General features: G+C 48.3%; 1 protein-coding gene across 4 annotated transcripts in view; it reads left to right on the plus strand.

The window, feature by feature from the left end:
• GRIN2A (glutamate ionotropic receptor NMDA type subunit 2A) overlaps positions 1 to 20,955 on the plus strand; it is a 420,782-nt gene that overhangs the window by 50,412 nt on the left and 349,415 nt on the right. For all 4 annotated transcript variants that reach the window (XR_012061040.1, XM_072942222.1, XM_072942225.1 and 1 more), the window contains exons 3-4: positions 16,377 to 16,567; positions 18,030 to 18,461. Coding sequence is in view for 3 of the 4 variants with exons in the window: in XM_072942222.1 (XP_072798323.1) it covers positions 18,048 to 18,461 (414 nt within the window). In the remaining variant the exon portion in view is untranslated. The remainder of the gene's footprint in view (positions 1 to 16,376; positions 16,568 to 18,029; positions 18,462 to 20,955) is intronic.

The following is a 20,955-nucleotide window of genomic DNA, read 5'->3' on the forward strand; positions in this document are numbered from 1 at the left end:
GAAGCAGTCATAGGACAGAATTCCTGGATCCAGCTGCGGAAATATGAGTCTCCTTCTTTGCTTGACTATTTCTCAGTGACCTGCCTTTGCACCAGGCTCCATGGGACACCATCCCTTCCCATAGCTCACATTCAGCTCCCCAGCTGAAATTCTGTGTTTAGGGCTTGCTAAACACCGTAAAAATGTCAATTAAGTTGATTTAAAAACGCTCCTGTTCTCATTAACAGCAAACTGTTAGTGTCGATGCAGGCAGACAGGGCTAAGAATAAGTAATATGAATATTAAAAGGTTTCTGGTGTCATTAATTATCAATAATAAATTATCCCCTACCCCCGCCCTCTTTCTGGCTGCCAGGGATCCCTTCTTCCCTGGGCAGGAAGAGTTATTACCAGAAGTCTGACATTTGGCTTATTCACCTGCTTTGGAGCAAGAATGCAGACACTGGAGACTCAGGCCCCAGGAATCACTGCTCTCGTGACCTCTAGCCAGACGAATCTAAATTGTTAGCATCCTGCAGTAGACCGTACTCACAGTGTGGGCCATAAGCCAGTCCTGACCCCAGGCAGGTGCCCTATCAATGTCTGGTGAGTGAATGAATGAAATTAAAGTCTCTAGTTTGTATTTGTACCTCTGAGCATGAGTCTGGGCTCTGCTGCTTTCTAGCTGTGTGACCCCGACTTAGTCACTTAACTTCTCTGTGTCAGTTTCTTCTGCTATGAAATAGAGTTGATGATAATAGTGGCTGCTTCACAGGCTGCGAAGATAAAAACAGAATATGTCTGTTATAACTCATATAGTAAATGCTCAGTGAATATTCGCCATCATCATCATCATCATCATCTTTTTCATCATCATTTTAATTGTAATTGCAACTCTGTGTTGGAGGAACTTAAAGGTTTTCTAGTTCAACCCCTCAGAGAAATATTCTGTAGCCATTAAAAATGATGTTTGCAAAGACATTTTAATAACAAGGAATAATGCTTATGTTAGGTTTAAAAAAGCAGACTGCAGAATTTCACGTACTTTGTGATTGCAGTGATTTTAAACATAGACAAAAACAGGATGGAGATACATCAAAAACATCATTGGTGATTTTTTTTCTAAGTGGTTATTTTATTTTCTTTAGTATATTTTATGTGGCTTCTAACTTTTTACAATAAACATGTTTTGTTTATTATGAAAGTTTCCCGACATACACAAAAATATACCAGTTTTATGAACACCTATAAACCCATGACTTAGATTTATTGATTTTTAACATTTTGCCATCTTTGCTTAACTTTTTTTTCTTTTGAGTGAAATATTTTAAATTTACTGACATCATGATATTTTATTCCTAGATATTTCAGTAGGTATCTCTAAAAAGTAAAAATATTTTCCTACCTAACCACAATACCATGATCACATCTGACAAAATTAGGAATAAATCTTTCATGTTATCTAATAGAGGCCTACCTTCTTTCATTGTGCTTCCCAGATACTGCATTTTTTTTACCAATTGAAGGTTGGTGGCCACCCTATATGTACTGGTCAGGCAAGTTTATCAACACCACTTCTCCAACAGCGCTTGCTCACTTTGTGTTTCTGTGTCACATTTTGGTAATTCTCACAACATTTCAAACTTTTAAATTATTGCTATATTCGTTATGGTGATCTGTGATCCATGGTCTTTAACTATGACTCATTAAAGGCTCAGATAATGGTTAGCATATTTTAGCAATAAAGTATTTTTTAGTTAAGGTACGTACTTTCTTTAGGCATATGTTATTGCACACTTAATAGATGACAGTATAGTTTAAACATAACTTTCATACACACTGAGAAACCAAAAAGTAGCGTGACTTGCTTTATTGCGATATTTGCTTTATTTCAGTGGAACTGAACTAGTGGTATCTCTGAGGTCTGTCTGTACATAATCTGTATGCAAATTTCCCAGTTGTCCTTCAAAAAAATTTTCCTTTTAAACAGATTTGTTTGAACCAGGATTCAGTTAAGGACCATTCATTACATTTGGTTGTCACATCTTTTAATTCTCTTTAAATGGAGCAAAACATAGCCCCACCTTTGTATCCATCATATTGACTTGCTGAACAGACCAGGTCAGTTATTCTGTTGAAGGTCTCAACTTCTGTATTTGCCTTTTCTTTGTGGTTGCAATGCTTTTATAATATGAAAACAATGTGATTAAGAAAAAAACCCAAAATCTTCCCTCTGTAGATCTAGCCACATTCTCAACTGTGTGAGCAATAGTCGTAACTATATTTTCCATGTGCCAGGCGTGACACTTAGAATTTTATTAGTTTTATCTTATTTAATTCTCACAATAAACCCATGACATAAATACCCTTTTTATCAATATCATTATGTAAATGGTGAAAAGTAGAATGACTTGCCAAGGCCCCATCATTGAGCAGACCAGCTCTCCAGCCGGCAAGCTTAACATCCATGCAGTATTAAAACAACTGAAAGAGATGCTGCTAGCTAAAGGCAGGGAGACCAACCCTGCCTCCCTTGGAGATGCTAAATGACAACCAGGAAGCAGATTCCCCATGATGCCCGGGGAGAGGTCTGCAGGGAGGTGATGGAATGGTGTCTTCAGTGATTAAATCTGTTCTTCTGCCAGAGCTTGGAGCTACCCTGGGCATCTCCAGAGTTTCCTTCTGCCTCGTTTTCTTCCATTCTTAGCAGGTTGGATGGGCCATAGAAAGCTTTTGCTTTTCCCTCTCTAGGCTTGAGAATCCCTGGATCTGCTATTTCTAGACAAGGAGATATCAGACCCAGAAAGCAGCTCTCAACGGAGCCTCCACAGCTGCCAGGGTAAAGGACCTGTGGGATCCACCAGCTATTCCACTCCTGGGTCTTCATTCATGAGCATTCTGGAAAAATCAGGCAAAGTAGATTGTGTGTTTCGGGAAAGAACACTGGAAGGGGAGTCTAGGCACCTGGATCCTTAGCAAGATTTGCCTCTGCCGTGGACAGCCTGTATGTCTTTGTCTATGGCACCCAGTTTCCCAGAGCCCAGGTGTCCTGTCTTATATCAAACTTAAAACTGTCAGTTCAATTTCCACCGTAAGGTTGTTATAAGGATTATACGAGAATGAGTGGGAGTAACATTGGAGATTTAGGAGCTCCTCTCGGGTGTACTGCAGGAGTTGCAAATTCAGATGCACATGCTGGCTAGGTAGGGAGCATATGGTTCCCGTGTTCCAACAGGACCCCGCCCCAAAGCTACAGTTGACTGCTTGGTCAAGGCCTTGGCAACTGACCCACGCTGCCCTGGGATGTTTGGATTTGGGAAGGGTGGGTGGCCAGTCATTCCTTCCCTTTGAGTTTAGGTCCAAACTGGAAACAGAGAGCATTGATATGGATGCTTTCTAACTATGAGGGAAACAGTTCGGTGAGGAAGATGAATGTTGTGAGCAAGTGAGAGGAAGGGAGACACATGAGACCCAGGTTCCAGCTGTTCTTGGGATCTGACTGCATCCCTGAGGTTTGACTGTTCAACCCATTTTTGGCTTCTCTGAGCCAACCATTTCTCCTTTCTTTGGCTTAAGGGTGTTTGAGATTGTTTCTGCCATCTATTGCTAAAAAGGTGTCCAGTGTATTCAGGTTTAGGAGACTCTTAGCATTCCCGAGGAGAAGAAAGCTAGAGTATACCAGGAACTTGAAGACCACCTTCTGGTCCCTCCACCTCATTTCACAGCTAACGTCCAGCATTGTTAACCACGTTGCCTCAGGTATCTGAGCAAGTGAGCGGCAAAATCAACACAAGAATCTAGGTCTCCTGACTTCCATCCCTGGGCCTCTCCAATCTTCCTCTTTTCTATCTGGGCATCATAGCATAATGACAACATGTTAAAACCCAGTAACTCTTACTATTTACTGAGTGTATACTAAGTTCCTCCCTATGCTGAGTGATTCTCATGCGTTACCTTAATAATGACCCAATGAAGACGTTATTTTTTTCAGTTCCTCTCCATTCTGCATAGTGGAACCCTGGAGTTCAGAAAGGTTGAACAACTTGCCCAAAGACACACAGGTAGTCAGTCACAGTCACAGAGTCACAAACTTAAGTCCTCAAGCCCCTGTGCTTAATCATGGTGCCCTACCCTGTCTTTGACTTCCTGCTCTATTGAGAGGGGCAGTGGCCACACACTCCTTTGAGACAGTCCCTTAATGAGTCTATAATTCAGCTTGAGCAGTCCCAAGAGATCTGTCATTTCCTGTATCCTGTGGCCACTGGCCTGGGAGTTCCTGGGCTTGTGCTATTTACCCAAGAATTTGCAAGTCTGCTTCTTGCTTAGGTAAAAAATACTTTTGTAAATATGGATGGAAAATTGGCTTTGCTTACCCAGAAGTGGGGAGAGCTTTAGGCATCTTGGGAAATGTTGGTACAAACATATGTGTGTGCAAAAAAAGGCCTAGATTTTGCTCATCAACTCCATGGTAGAGAAAAGGATTCTTTTTTTTTAATAACATTTTTTTATTGAGTTATAGTCATTTTACAATGTTGTGTCAAATTCCAGTGTAGAGCACAATTTTTCAGTTATACATGAACATACATATATTCATTGTCACATTTTTTTTTGCTGTGAGCTACCACAAGATCTTGTATATATTTCCATGTGCTATACAGTATAATCTTATTTGTCTATTCTGCATATGCCAGCCAGTATCTACAAATTTTGAAATCCCAGTCTGTCCCTTGCACCCCCTGCCCCCTTGGCAATCACAAGTTTTTATTCTATGTCTATGAGTCTGTTTCTGTTTTGTATTTATGTTCTTTTCTTTTTTTTTTTAGATTCCACATATAAGCGATCTCATATGGTATTTTTCTTTCTCTTTCTGGCTTACTTCACTTAGAATGACATTCTCCAGGGACATTCATGTTGCTGCAAATGGCATTATGTTGCCTTTTGTTAGTGGCTGAATAGTATTCCATTGTATAAATATACCACATCTTCTTTATCCAGTCATCTGTCGATGGACATTTAGGCTGTTTCCATGTCTTGGCTATTTTAACTAGTGCTGCTATGAACACTGGGGTGCAGGTGTCTTTTTGAAGTAGGGTTCCTTCTGGATACATGCCCAGGAGTAGGATTCCTGGGTCATATGGTAAGTCTATTCCTAGTCTTTTGAGGAATCACCACACTGTTTTCCATAGTGGCTGCACCAAACTGCATTCCCACCAGCAGTGTACAGGATTCTTGACATCTCCCTGTTAAGGTGGCTTTGGTGCTTATAACAGAAGTATGCCCTGTGGTGGACAGGGATGGCTCACTAAGGTGGCTTCCAAGTTCACAGAGGTGACAAAGGGCAATCTACCCAAAGCGTCAATTTCTGATCACCTGTGACAGAAAAGCCTGGGAGACTTGTTAAAAATGTGGTCTACCCATTATCTATTGCTGTGTAACACACTGCCCCCAATCTTAGTGGCTTAAAACAACAGCAGTAGTTTGCTGAGGAAACTGCAACTAGGGCTGGGTGCAGCAGTCATGGCTTGCCTTTGCTAGGGCAGCTCAGTTGGGGACTGGAGGATCTGCTATCAGGATGGCTCAAGCAGCTGGCTGGCAGGTTGGTGTGCTTATTGGCAGAGAATCCTGCCAGGGCTGTGGGCTGTGGGCCTTGGTTCCTCTCTATGTCAGGCTTTCCACTGAATGCTTGGTCTTCCTCACAGCATGGAGACTGGGTGCCAAGAGTGAAAGTACCAAGAGAGCAAGATGGAATTACATTGTGTTTTTATGTTCTAGCCACAGAAGTCACTTAGTGACACCTCCACTGTGCTCTACTGATCAAGAGAGTAAGAAGGGCCCACCTAGTTTCACGGGTTCATAAACTCAGCCTCTTGATGGGGAGGTGGCAATAGTGGTTGCCTCTGGGAAGGGAAACTAGGTGGCAGGGAGCAAGGAAGGCAGTGGGGGGAGAAAGGGACAGTAGAGAGAGACTTGTGAGAGAAGGGGGGTTATGTCTCACTGCAGGGCTTGATTTGTTTTTTGGCATGCACTTATATTTTACCTTTCGTTTGCAAAATGAATAAAAAGACTGAGGTGGCAGGTAGCAGTGGGTGTGTGTGTTCATGGGTGAGCATATGTGTTTCTGTGCTCACAGTCTGGGCAAGCACAAGTGACAGAGTTAAAGCAGCAACTCCAATGGGAAGCGAAGGAGAGGGCCTGGCCGTGGCCGTGACAGGGCCCCAGGCTGCATCATGCTGGTGCTCCTGGTCCCAGAGGTACACTCTCCTTGTCCTGATCCATCTCTTCAAATGGAAAGAGAGCCAGTTGTCTGCCAGGGGCCACAGACCTCGGTGTCAGTAGACACGCATCTATGGGCAGAAATCACAAAAACCCTTCACCCTTTCACTAAAAGCAAAACGAAACAAAATTCCAAACAGACAAAACAAAAACAAAACAAAACAAGACAACCCAAACCCCACAGATAACTTCACTCAAGAAAGAAAGCTGGGAAGTATAATACTCACCATTTATTTAAGACCCCATATGTGCCAGATGCTTTACCTAATCTAATTTTCACACAGCCGTGGTTTTGCAGATGAGGAAACCGAGGCTCAGGCAGGCAGAATGGCTTGCTCGCACTCACACGACTGGAGGGCAGACACAGGAGTGGGGTTCCTGCCTGGTCCCTTGGCGCCCGGGGCTGGTTGGTGAACGTCAGTCTTTCCTCCTCTCCCTGTAGCCGGGATCCTTGGGCGGCTTTGCCTAATGAAGAGAAATGTTCTTGATGCAATTTGGATCTGACCGCTGGACATGGTGACAATTTATTTTGTGAATTCCCAGTAAAAATGGAGTTCTTTTTTAGGAACAGTGACTTCTGGAGGGCAGAGCCAGGAATTTTAATTGGGTGAGAGGCAGCAGTGAGTGTTGGTGTGGGGAGTCAGAAAGCACCTGTTCCAGTCCTGACTGCCTGTGTGACCTTGGGCAACAATACAAATGCTCATCAGTAATAATAATAGCCTCTACCTACTGATCTCTTAGTGTGCACCAGGTGCTGTGCTGAGCAACTCATGTGCGCCACCTGACTTATTCTTCTCAGCAATCCTGAGAGGAAGGGAGGTACAAATATCCCCATTTCATAGATGAGGAAACAGGCTTCAGGCATTGAGCAACTTGCCCAGTGCCACACAGATAGGAGGGGTTACATCCATGATTTGGGCCTGTGCTTTCAGAGTCTGTGTGTTTCACCACTGTGCTGTCATATTGATACATATATGGATGTAATACAGACATGGATAGCAGCTAACATTTATTGAACATTTCCACGTGGTATACGCGATTCCATCCCTGTATGTAGTATATCATTTAATTCCCAGAATGACTCTGTGAAGTCAAAATTATTATCATCTCCATTTTTTCAGATGAAGAAACTGACTTCTCATGTGTTTGGTGAGGGGTTTTCGCCTGCTCCATGATTGTCTTCTAAGAACTGTCACTTTGGGAAAAGGGTTAAGCTAGGTGTGGACTCAGATCATGTGGGGTGGAGGCTGGCTTCGGAAGAATCCCTTCCCTCTGCCTCTCAGGGAGAAGCTGTGCGGAGGAGTTTGGGGAGGCTGCTGCACCAATGCCTCACTTGCACCCTCTCCGGAGGTTGGAGGCACAGGTCGCTCCCTGGGGCTCGCCAAGCCTGGCTTCCATCCGTCTGGGCTGGGCAGCCGGCCTCCTTGGCAGAGTGGGCTACAGCCTGAGGCTCCTGAGCCCTGCGTGGCTCGGTGAACTGTGCAAGGAAGGGAGGCTCTGCCAACGTGTCACTGGCCAGCTCCCCACTGGGCACCATCTGGGATGCACTGAGCTGGAGAGCAGGGCAGCCAATGGCTGCCTCCTCCGCCCTGCGGGCCTCACCTCCCTGAGCACACAGCCCAGGAAGGTGTCAGAATGTCAGGGGACAGAACCTCCCTGGGGAACCTCTTCTTTAGTCCCAGAGGCTGTATCTGACGATAATAATCACACTAATGATGAACGTTTGTCAAAACTTTCTCACGGCAGGGCACTGGGCTTAGTGGTTCACATATATTGTCTCGCTTAACTTACTCATTATTACACATTCCCGTGTTTAAGTAGTGTTATTATCCACATTCTATAGATGAAGCAGAAGCATAGAGAGGCACAGAGCCGTGCAGCTGGTGTGCTTCAGAGCCAGGGTTCAGATTCCTTGTTTTAAAGCCTGGCTGTCTCATGAGTTCTGGATTCTAATCTTTGCCCAATCTCTTACTGTTGAGTACTTCTGTTCAGTCTCCTGCTCTTTAAAAGTCTTCAGTTTCTCCTTGTGTACTTTGTGGGAGTTGGACCACATTTTCACAATGTGTTCATCAGGGTCCCAGAATTCTGACAGAAGCTATGTGTGGGTGTGTTAGGAGTTGGGGAAGGGGTGAGGAGAAGCTGAGGATGAGTATCTGACTCCCAACCTCTTACTGCTTTTAACCTGAGAACAAACGCCACTTTTTGCTTCTCCCTCTATCAGGGTGATGTTAAGAGGTGGCTTACAGAAGGGGCTATGATAGATTTGAACACTAGCAATTGCTGATCTGACATTCTTGTACCATAAAGAGAGGAGGAAAACAAACCTCAGGGAAGGTAAGGGACCCATTTAAAGAGACCCAGCAAACCAGTGACTTGGGCAGATAATGTATTGGTTAAAACTGCAGGTTCTGGAGCCAGACACCAATGGTTCAAGCCCTGGCTCTGCCTACCACTAGTGGTGTCCTTGGGCAGAGTCTAGCCCGAAGGATAGACAATCCCTATTTTACTACCGCTAAATGGTCCCAGTGGGATAGTTGAGGCCCTGAGCTATTTCTTGGGTGGAAGAGCTCAGTAACTGGGTCATTTTTCCTGCAACTCTGCATCCCCTACCCCAACTCCCAACTCAAAGGGCCCAGGGCACCCAAATGCCTTTGGACCTGCCCAGTTATGATGCAGATGTCAGGGGTACCCAAGAACTGTCCCTCCACTCTCCACAAAGGAATCTACTGGAATTTATGCTCAACAGAGTCTGTATTCATGGATAGGGGGAGGGCTGGGCTGGTGACATGAAGACACAAACAAGAGACTGCATATGACCCTTAGTAACTGTGTGACCTTCAGTACCTTTCTTCACATCTCCAGACTTCAGTGTCCTCATCTTTAAAGAGCAGTGCTGGAGGTGCGATGCTCTTCATGGGCCTCGGCAGCTTCATGACGGCATGCTTCAGTGATCCCAGGCATCAGGAAATATGACCTCTCTCCTCTGCATGCAGACATTTCCCTGAGAAGTCTTCTCCCTAAGCGCAGACTCATGAATCAGACAGAGTCGGAGATGACCAAGCCTCCCTCCTTTATCTGTGTGGCGAAGAATGAAATTTTTAGTTCTCCTGGCCTTGGGAAGTTGGCCTCAAATGGTGTGGCTGTGGGGCTTTCAGAGCGCTATCCTGAGGGACAACTCTGACCCAGCCACAGCCCAGTGGGAGAGCTCGAGGTTAGGCCAGGTCTGCACACAGCGGAGTCTGAGCACCTCAGGGTAGAGTTTCCGGAAGGAGAGGCCTGTCTTCCCCTGGGCACAGATGCTGCTCGACATCGGGGGGGGGGGGTGTGAGATAGGGCACTTGCTCGGGGTAGAGCAGTGTGGTCAGTGTGGCCACCTCGGGGACTCGTCCTTTCTCTTCCTCTTAGAAGGAGAAGGTGCTGATTTGGTTGGTTAGATTTCCAAGCAATGATGGAACCATGTTTCCTAGCAGGCTGGGTGACTGGCTGACAAAAGGCTTCCTCCTGTCTGAGGTCCGAATAGTGAAAGACTCAGGTTGGTTTCACAGCAGAGGCCGGGGCACCTCTGTCCCTCTGCCCCCTCCCGTCAGCCCCACGTGCGTTGGTGCCTTCAGTGGACCCGTGCTTTTCTGGTCTGTTAGACATCGTGGTCAGTGCCCCACTCACATCTCCTTGGCCTGCCCTGTCTACAAGGTCACATGAGGAAAATTCATCCTGATGGCTTCCTGTGTTTCTCTGTGCACAAGGAGGGCTGGGAGGGTGGGGAGTTAATGCCCCAGGAGTGACCTTCAGTCAGGGAAGGATATGGGGGTTGATAAACCCCCTGATTCCTTGCCACCAAGTGAAGGTAATGTTGGGGTGTATTCTGCAGTCTCTTAGTCAGTCTTTACCTGGATGGGGTCTTAGTTGCGCCCAGTTACCACTCTCCCATTAGCACACCTTTGGTTGGCTCCCTCCCTTCCCACTTCCTCTTGCACTCTCTGAAGCACCTCTCAGATAAGTCAGGATTCTTAGTTCCTATCTATCTCAGGGTTTGCTTGGGATATTGTGATTTACAATAACATATATTTGGTCTTAGTTCTGGCACAGAGCTCCTAAAACCCTTGGAATGGCCTAAGTGATGAGATCACAAAGGTGTCTTTTGTTATGTTAATGAGGTGACTTTTGGAAAGCATTTAAGGATGAGTCTGGTTGCCTGCCAGTGGTGCCAACCACATGATTAGAGAGTTGGATGTCAGGGGAGGGGAGAGGGCCTGGAGATTGAATCCAATCACCAAAGGCCAATGATTTAATCACGCATGCTTGTGTAATGAAGCTTCCATAAAACCCAGAGGGATAGCTACTAGGTTGGTGAACTCTTGGAGATGTGGGGAGAGGAGTGTACCTGGAGAGGGCCCGGAGGCACCGCACGCTTTCCCCATACCTTGCCCTTTGTGTCTCTCCTTCTGGCTGTTGATTTGTATCCTTTAACATTCCTTGCAATTAACTGGTAATATGGTGAATAAACTGGTTTCCTGAGTTTTCTGTCACTTTAGTAAATTAACCAATCTCCATGAGGCGGTTGTGAGAACCTCTGATTTACAGAGCCAGTTGGTCTGAAGCACAGATGACCATTGGACTTGCCATTGGCATCTGAAGCAGAGGGCAGTCTTGTGGGACTGAGCCCCTAACCCGTGGAGTCTAATGCTGTCTCCAGATAGAGAGTGCCAGAACTGAGTTGCGTTGCAGGACACCCAGCTGGTGTTGGAGGAAAGTTGCTTGGTGGTGTGGGAGCTCTGCCCTCACAATGGACTGATGCAGAAACTTCACTGCTCTTGAAGGGATCCACAGTAAGACATGTCCTGTCACAGACTTCACTGCAGTGCTGGAGGTGGTAGGATGATCTTACTCCCATTTTACTGATGAAGAAACTGAAGCCTGGAGAGGCTAATGACTTTTCCCAAAATGGGAGATTGGAGGTACCAAAATGGTAGACCCTGACTCCCAACTCACTGTCCTTTTCTCAGTGGCAAACCTTGGTGTCCCCCAGGCACCTCTCTGATATAAGGAAGGACACTTGGGTGAAGACCAACAAGAAATGGAATCCTTTGCTGCTGTCTTCATTTTAGTTCTCAAAACTAGCAGTGGATTTGTTTAGAACAAGCCTTGTCCTTTGATTAGAACTATTGGTAAACTATTGATACCTTAATGGGTAATAGGAGCAGAGAGGGACTTTTAGCCTTTTAGTTAAGATATTATGGATGGGGCTACCCAGAGCAGCTGGAACTGAGCAAGCTTGTGAAAATCTAACTAAAAATTGAGAGAAATATTTCAAGAATTGATTAGTGATGTCTGCCTTGGCACAGGACATCTGCTACTACAGAAAAGACCAGGTAAAGAAGGCTAGGACCATGGTTAGCTCATGTGTTAAGCCACAGGCTGGAATTTGGAGCAGTGAAGAAGGTAGGTCACCAGTGACAAAATGATGCCGAAAGTTGGTGGCTGGTCTGGAGTTTCGGTTACTCCACCACCCTAAATTCCTTTTTTGCTCTATCCTTCTCTCTCAGAATTCTATTATACTGCTTTAGAATCCCAATAACCTTGTAGAATGCAAACACACACACACACACACACCTTATTTTACACAGCAGACAATTAAAGCAAAAATTCTGGATCCTGCTCCAAATTTTGCCTTCAGCATTTTGTCTCCCCTAGTACCAACATTGATTAGTTCCACTTGAGTCTCACTTTCCCCATATGCAAAATAAAGGTGTTGGGACAGGGCACTAATTCTCAAAAAGCATGCAAAGAAACAGTAGTTCCTTAGGATGGTAGCAGCTATTACGTGGAATAGTTTTCCATGACTACTTTCTTTTGGAATATTGCTAGACTGATAAAAACATTTTTTTAACTACAAGACATTTTAGATTTGTAATAAGAATTCACCTTAAAGTTACTCAGTTCCCCAGACTTACTTGAAAACAGGGAATACACCATACACCATAGTCCTTAAAGGTCTTTCAGCTTTAAAATGCCAAAATTCTTTACCGATTTCCTTTGAGAATAGAGGTATAAAGAGATGCATAATCAATGACTGGCTTATTTTAGTTCTCTCCCTTAGATATGATATGGTGGTTGATTTTTAACCACAGCATTTAAGTGGCTCAAAGCAAATGGCAACCCTGGGGGTCATTTCTCTAGTTGAGCGTTTGAAGATAAATCAATCAGGTTAAGAACAACTGAAATGATTTTTTTCCTTAAGACCAGACTAGGTTATTTCAGTTACTTTAATGATGTAAATCATGTGATAAAAACAACTGGCAGAATTGACTGCAGAGCAGTGTTGACTAGGGGTATTTTTGTCAGCATAGCTGCTGTGAAGGTTTTCCATTTGAAAGTTTCAAGTAGCAAAATCCTACTCTGTCCCAAGCTGTGTGGTGGGTTTAGCACTTCAGCACAGCGTAGGGTAAAGTTGTCAGGGAGACATACACAATGTTAGTCTCCATCCACAGTGTGGTGGAGTTCTAGGTGCCCAACCCTGGGTGGCTCTCCACACTGGGGAGGTGTCCAGCCTGGGGCAACTCCTGCTGCCTATGACTTTCCTAGAGACAGACTATTCCTTCAAATGAAGGGCTATCTTTCTCTATTCAAAAGAGGTCACACTTTTATTTATTTATTTATTTTAAACATTTTTTTTATTGAGTTATAGTCATTTTACAATGTTGTGTCAAATTCCAGTGTAGAGCACAATTTTTCAGTTATACACGAACATATATATATTCATTGTCACATTTTTTCTCTGTGAGCTACCACAAGATTTTGTATTTATTTCCCTATGCTATACAGTATAATCTTGTTTATCTTTTCTACATTTTGAAATCTCAGTCTGTCCCTTCCCACCCCCTGCCCCCTTGGCAACCACAAGTTTGTATTCTATGTCTATGAGTCTGTTTCTGTTTTGTATTTGAGGTCACATCTATTTAATCTACCTTTCAGGAAGTCTGGTCACGAATAACTTCAAACTCTCCATACCAATAGTTTTCATCAAAGACTATTTCAGGGTCAGCATTGATAAATAAGAATGGAAAGTGCAGTGGTTATTATTAACCAAAGCACCATCTGAATCATTTATAAAATTAAAACAAACATGCTTGGCTCCACCCCTGAAGACTCTGATGTGTTTGCAGGCATCAATATTTTAGAAAGCTCCACAGATAACAACCTATATGTCCATCGATAGGAGACTGGATACACAAAGTGTGGTATATTCACACAATGGAAAACTACTCAGCAATAAAAAGGAAAATGCTGTTGTTATACACAGCAACATGGATGCTTAACACTCAAACATTAGGCTAAGTGACAAAAGTTTCAGTCACTAAAAATGTACAAGGTAGAATTCCATTTACATGAAGTTCAAAAATAGGCAAAGCTAGTACCTGTGTAAGAGATCATAATTGTGGTTTCTACTGAGGGAAAGTGGAATTAACAACAAAAGGACACAAGGGCACTTCCTAGGGGTGATGCAGATATTCTGTACCTTGTTTTAGGTGACAGTCTACACAGATACATACAGCTTAAAATGTGAACTGGACCCATAAGAGATCTGCATTTTATTGTATATAATTTTTACCTCATTTAAACAGAAAAAGTACAACTTCCCTGTAAGTCCCCACATTAGGGTCCTATCCCTGTGCCAAAGCCCAAGAAAGAATCATCTCCACCCAAGGGATGGGCCTAACCCAGCTCAGCCCAGTGACAGCCTCAAGCAGTGGAACAGTTCGCCAACCTCTCTCTGCCTTATATCACACAACTCCCCATTCTCATTTACCCTCCAAAATTTCTCCCATCCTTTCTCTGTCTTTTGGATGATGAAACTCTAGAGAACTCAACATACAATAACCAGCTTAATAATAAACACATAGGTTCCAGGAACAGTGCTTCTTTCCTATCTCCATTTCAGTAGCCACACCTGCATTCCTGGAAGGAGTCCCTTCCATCTCAGGCCACTCTGTAGTTTACTGAGCACCTACTATGTGCTGGACCATGGTGGCTCCTTTACCAAGGCTATCTCATTTTCTTTTCAAAGTAGCCCTGAGAAGTTGATCTCTTTTACTGTCCTCCCCATTTTCCAGATTAGTAATTGATAAGGGAAGATAAATAGTGGGCCTGAAGGTGACATCAGGCTGATTAAGTGGAAGATTCAGGATTAGAACAGTGATTGCAAAACCCCTTACAATTTAAGATCCTTTTCTTTCCAGGGCCTGAGGGGAGAAAAGCAGAGAGGCGTGTTGAAAGGAGAGATACACTTGAGTGTAAAAGGGGCAAAGGTCCTTACTTGACCATGCTTTTCATGTCCAGTTACCAGAATTTAAGCCAGTCAAGTCCTATACACCCAAGCAGTCCCATGCTCTCAGGCTTGCCCCTGCTGGTAGCTTAAAAGTGGCAGCCTCAGGACGACTTTTATATGATATAACTTAGAAAACAAAAAAGAAGCAAGTGGAGGATGTAGAGATGGTTTTAGTTTTAGGATTCTGGCTCCCTGAGATCAGAGGAGTGGGTTCCTGTTCGGGGGTGGCGAGGCACAGGGAGAAGCATTGGAGCAGATTCTGTGGGGTGTGTGTGTATATGTGTGTCTGCGCGCCTGTGCGTGGAGCGGGGATTGCTGTACCCAGCGCGAGGCACTGGGGGAGGAGGAAGCGGTAGCTGAGATCTGAATAATTGATTCCTCAGCCGCACCAGACGCCCAGGAGCGGGAGCGGGCGGAGAGCGTGGTTTCAGCACGACGGACAGCGGCGAGCGCCGCCGCAGGCGCCCCTGCCTCTAGCCAGCCACCTATCCTGGCCTTATCGCCGCCGTGCGCTCCGGGAGCCGGTGGCCGCGCTCTGCGCCGCCGCCGAGGGACTGCGGGGTCTGCCTTAGCCCGCCGCTGGGGAGGGTGGCTGCGGACGGGAGACTTCTTTCGCTCGCCGGAGCTCCAAGCCTTTACGGTTTTCGCGGGGGCTGCTGCGTCTCGCCGACTGAGAACAAGTCCCCAAGTTGCAGTGGGGGCGCCCCTGGCTTCCTCCTCCTCTTCCTCCGAGGCGACCGCAGCAGAAGCACGCCTGGGGAGCCCGATTTGGCCACAGCTGCGAATCAGGGTGGCCAGGAGCTCTCAGGACTCCCGCCGGAAAGTGGGGAGCTGAACGCCAGGCGCGGAGCTGGCCCCGCAGCTAAGGGCTAGAGGGAGCTGCCTTCCCCCGCCCGCGCCTCTCTCGGCCGGGGACCGCGGGGATCCCCGGCCACACGCGCGCGCGCGCTCCCACATTCAATCACACACTCGCCCTCACACACACACCAGCTCGGAGCCTGGGCTGCGGAGAGGACTCCTGGGCGCTCTCAGAGGATCGGGCAGCTGCTGTCCGGAGTGGGGCAGGAAGCCGAGCTCAGGCTCTCGGAGGGAGGCGCCGAGGGCTTAGCCGGGGCATGGGGCCGGGTGAGCGCTGAGAGTCGCGGCCGCAGCCATCATCCCTGGAGATGACCAGGGGCGGCCACTGCTGAGAACTATGTGGAGAGAGGCTGCGGTGAGTGCTGGCATGGGACGCTGGGTCTGGGCAGCCCCTTTGGGAAGAGGGCGGTGGGAGGCCTTGATAAGAGGGGGCGACAGGACCGCAAGAGGATCGTTGCGTGGGAAAGATCGCACCTCCCTCGGGGATCCGGGACCGCGGGAGCCGGAGTCCTTCCCTCCCCCTCTCCTCCTGCCGACACATCGCAAACTCAGCCAGCACCCCCACTCAACCCCCCATTCCCTCCTCTTTCTCTCCCTACCCGCCTTGCTCAGCAGCTCCTGGCCGCACAACTCCCAGCAGCCGGCGCCAGGGAGGTGGCAGGGGGTGAGAGTGGAGGTGCCCTGTTAGCTTCTCGAGGGTGGCCAACCTGGGGCTCCGGTTCTCTTGTGCTCCCCGAAGTGGAGCTCTCCATTTCGGCCTCAGGGTCTTAGGATCCCAACTGGGGGCGTCTCGAGCACGGAGCTTCAGCTCCCCGTCTCCGGTAGAGCCCCCTGTGCGCACAGAGGGGCTGTGAGCACTGCAGACTGCAGTCTGTCCCCCCGTTCTCCACCCCCCGCCGGTGGGCTGATCCTGCCTCTCCATCTCTTCTCCGCCCTCATAGAGCCCTGCTGCAGAGCCTCCGGCTGGGATAGCCGCCCCCCGTGGGGGCGATGCGGACAGCGCGGGACAGCCAGGGGAGCGCGCGGGGGCCGCAGCATGCGGGAACCCGCTAAACCCGGTGGCTGCTGAGGCGGCCGAGATGCTCGTGCGCGCAGCGCGCCCCACTGCATCCTCGACCTTCTCCGGCTACAGGTACGTCCCAGCGGGAGACCTGGGCTCGGCTGGCCGGGCAGAAGGAAGACTCGACTAGAGGGAGAGCGGGAGAAGGATCAGGGGAGAGAGGGAGAAATAAAGCGGGAGAGGGAGCACTACTAGCGAGGTGCGGGAGAAGCACCAGGGGGCGCTGCGGCTCCGCGATGCTCAGCCGAAGAGTGCCGAGGCCCGTGCGAGTTCGCCTCAACTTCCCCGGGCTCCAGCAGCGCCCGACCCGAGGGGCGCGCGCCAGTGCACGCGTGCACGACTGTGCCGGTATTTGCAGGCAGGCACTGCTGTGTACCTGGCGCGATACGTGTGTGCACCGCCCGAGGACGTGTGCAGACTCCGGATGGCCGTGGGCTCCCCTACTGCGGCCTGCAGATGTGCGCAGAAATGCGTGCGTGCCTGTGAGGGTGTGCAGCCCGCTGCCCACGTGCACCTAAGACTTGGTAACAGAACCTGAAGGAAAGGCTGGGATGGGTGGGTGGGGGTGCTGTACATTTCACGTCGGTCGGAAGGTTTCTAGGGAGCCAACTGTCCCCTGCCCCACACCCTTGTGCACATTCTTCGCCAGCTCCCACGCGCCGGCCCGCGGGGGAACCTGCCTCCTCTCCGGAATTCTGCATTGCACACGGCGAGCGTCAGAGATTGTGTGTGTGTGTGTGTGTGTGTGTCTGTGTACGCTCGCGTGTAAGGGGTGGATCCTAGGGCTGCTTGCAGTTGAGTGAAAATCGCTTTACGGCCCCTTTGCGCAAGGTGGGGCGGACCCTAAGTTCTCCCAGGCACCCTAGATCCTGGGGCACACAAGCGAGCGTCCTTACTCCCATGCGTTTGGGATGTACCCTGCAGGAGAGGTGCGGGGTCTGCAGCCCGTGCCGGTGCCGGTGCCGGTGCCGAGTGGAGTCAGGTGGGTGCTGAACCCCGCGGTTTCGCAGAGGGCGGGGTCAGTCAACTCGCTTAGAGCGGGAGTAGAGATGCAGAGTCGCTCTGTCGCCTCCGCACGCCCGTGACTGTTTCGCAGTTTGCTCCCTGTGAAAAGGGGGCGGGGTCAGTAACTTGGTCCGCACTAGCCCGGGTGGGAGCCGGGTGGGTGGAGGGTTTGTTCTGCGCCTATGCTCAGGGGCAGTGGTCCAAAGCTAACTTGGGGGATGCGGTGGGAGTTGTGGGGAGAGTCAGAGATGGAGAGGAGGCTGAAGACCGGGGATGAGGAGGCTGAATGCGAAGATGGTTTGGGGGACAGGGATGGAGAATTAGCTCGGATTGGAGTTGTAGATAGAGTTGGAGATGGGTCGAGAGTTGTGGATGGCATCGGGCATGGGGAATGGAGTTAGTGACTCCAGCAGCTCTCGCTGGGAGTGGGTTCTGTACCTGGCTCCTAGAGCAACGGGCTGGGTCGGTAATCCCTTTCGTCTAGAACTCTTGCACACAGCAGCCCTGACTCTTCTTCTTCACCTTGCAGGGACTGTAAGTGGCGACTATGGGCAGACTGGGCTATTGGACCTTGCTGGTGCTGCCGGCCCTTCTGGTCTGGCGCGGTCCGACGCAGAGCGCGGCGGCGGCGAAGGGCCCACCGGCGCTGAACATCGCCGTCCTGCTGGGTCACAGCCACGACGTGACCGAGCGCGAACTGCGAAACCTGTGGGGTCCCGAGCAGGCGGCGGGGCTGCCCATGGACGTGAACGTGGTAGCGCTGCTGATGAACCGCACGGACCCCAAGAGCCTCATCACGCACGTGTGTGACCTCATGTCAGGGGCCCGCATCCACGGCCTGGTGTTTGGGGACGACACCGATCAGGAGGCCGTGGCCCAGATGCTGGATTTTATCTCTTCACAGACTTTCATCCCCATCCTGGGCATCCACGGGGGCGCATCTATGATCATGGCTGACAAGGTAAGGCCGGGAGATGGTGGGCAGCCGCGACCGAGCCAACGACAATCATATGGTGGCCACAGCAATCTTTGGGAGCCTCTGGCTTCTGTCTTGATCTGAAAAGGGGTAGTGGCCACTGACTCAAGTGAGAACCAGGTCCTGCCTCTCCAACCTGGAATTGAATGGAAATGCTTTTTGCGTTGGTTCTGAAAAGCGGGGTACTCAGAGGCACCTTGGTGTGCCTGGAAGAACTCAGGAGATGAAAAGTATGATGGGGTGAGTGGTAGTGGAATGCTTGGAGATTTCTAAGTAGTGCACAGAGGAGAGCCTGGGGGACTTGAATAAGGCTTATAGTCCTATAATGTCAATTTTACCTGCTTGTTTTGTGAAAAATGTCCATTTTCCCCCTACCGTGGTAAGCAACTAAAATGATTTCTAAATGATCAAATGTGGGAATGTTGTGGAATAAAATGCAAAGTTTTTAGGTGAACCCCAAAAAGGCAGAAAAATGTCATACTTCCGCAGACTCTCTACGGTTATGGGGAGCGAGGTGGAAAGTTTGAGAAGCCCTGGGCCAGAGGCACGTGCAGCTGTGCTTCTCTAGGGGAGCGGCTGTGAGTGGAGAGAACTGACTGCAGACCCAGAGCATCGGGGGCCTGGTGTTTTCCTACATGCTCTTTGGGAGGGACTGATAAGGGCTGCAAGGCCCTCTGGTGCGGGGTTGGCTCCCAAGGATGGGTTTTGATACTGAAGTTAGAGGCAGTCAGAATGAAGGAAGGTGTGTCCAAATTTCTTGCTTAGAATGACAGGGGTGGGGGGGGTGTCTTTCTATGGACCAGCTTAGAGTGTTGATTTGGAGAGGGTCGGGGGAGAGATTTGAAGATTTGAGTGAGATGTCATGAGTGCCTGATTTGAGAATGTGCAGAAGTGGAGGTCGGAAAGAAAAAGCAAAGTGAAGAATGAGAAACAGGGAAGGAGGTGTTGCAGGGCACTGTGGCTCGATCTAAGCCCCAGGAAGGGATTGGAGGGGTGAGGAAGGGAAGGGAAGCGTGAATGCACTTGTGTGCTGTGGTCCCCAGCCCTGAGACCTTCTTGGAGCGTGTTCCTTAGATAGCAGGAGACATCCTAATAGAGCGAGCAGACATTTGTCATAGCACTTTCCTTCTGACGTTCTCAAAGCACTTTTACATTTATCAAATCAGAGTCTCCTTCTGCCTCAGCAATTCCCACCAGCTCCTTTGGGAACCGTATTAATTCTTTCAGGTCTCCTGGGCTGCAGCACATTCAGCTGAAGTACACAACGGATGCAGTATCTTATTAAACATTCATTTTAAGTGGTTTGCAGCCTAGCAGAATTCCTATGTGTGGCTGAGCATTTTCCCAGCCCCCTCTCAGTTTTGGGGGGCTTCCTTCTGGGATGAAAAAAGTAGGGAACAGCCATGTCCTGCCACTGATGTATAGCTATTTCAGAACTGAGAATGGCCTTAAGAGTCTACTAGAGCATCCTGTAACTTTCAGGTGAAGGGACGGGGGCATAGGGCAGTTAAAGACTCAGCCAAGACCACATGGTGTGTGAGGGAACTAGACCTCTGGTTTTCTGGTTCTCTGATTTCTGATGAAGGCATGGAGAAGGAGAATAGCAGCATTTTTTTTTCCTACAGGGTTTTAGAGTATGACTTTGGGACCTAAAAATTGCCACCAATTCCTTCTCCCTTCTGAAGTTTTGATGGAAGGAGTAGCTAGCACACACAAAAACAGCCATATTGTAAGTGCAAATTCTGAATTGACTAGGGCCCAGCACAATCAGTGGAGAAATCTGGTAAAAACTGGAGTGAGGCTTAGGCTGAGAGATCTGAGTTGGCGAGTATGGGGCTTAGAGTCTTACCTGACTTACCCACCTGATTGTAGGCAAAGAAGCAGGAACAGAAGTGGGTCCCCATAGTTGAACACCCCCTTGATAGGCAGTGACCCTGCTCCTCCCTTGATGCGGGTGTTAGAAAGGGAGTTTTGTGAAGTCCAGGGAATATGGGCGGAAGCATCTTCCTCTCCTAGAGCATGAAACTGCCTTATGGGGATTGGACAAGAGTGTGACTCCACTTAAGAGTAAAGAAGAAAAACGGAGTCAGGAAATGGCAAAAGAAAAATGAGAAAGGACATTTTCAGAGGAGTCAAGATGCGAGAGAGATTTAAGAGGGCACAGAGAGGAGAGGAATGAAAGTATCTGTTGGCTCAAAAGTGGTGAAAGAAACTGGATACTCCTCATTGTTGTCAGGGTTTTCAAGTTGGTCCTTATGGCAGGGAATCAAAGAAGTCAGTGGGATAATATTGAGGTATGTGTTGGGTCCCATGTGTGGGCTGTGCAGATGATGTTGAGAGGAAGTGGGTTAAAGGGTGATACTTTGAGAAACCTGGTCATGTTAAAAAAGGAAGGAGAGTGTCTGAGATGTGAGCAGCCCTTCCTTCCACTAGTGACACATTGAGCTGGCTGGTGCTTTTTGCCACCTATTTCTTGTGG

This window comes from Vicugna pacos, chromosome 18, assembly GCF_048564905.1.
Source record: "Vicugna pacos chromosome 18, VicPac4, whole genome shotgun sequence".
Classification (NCBI taxonomy): domain Eukaryota; kingdom Metazoa; phylum Chordata; class Mammalia; order Artiodactyla; family Camelidae; genus Vicugna; species Vicugna pacos.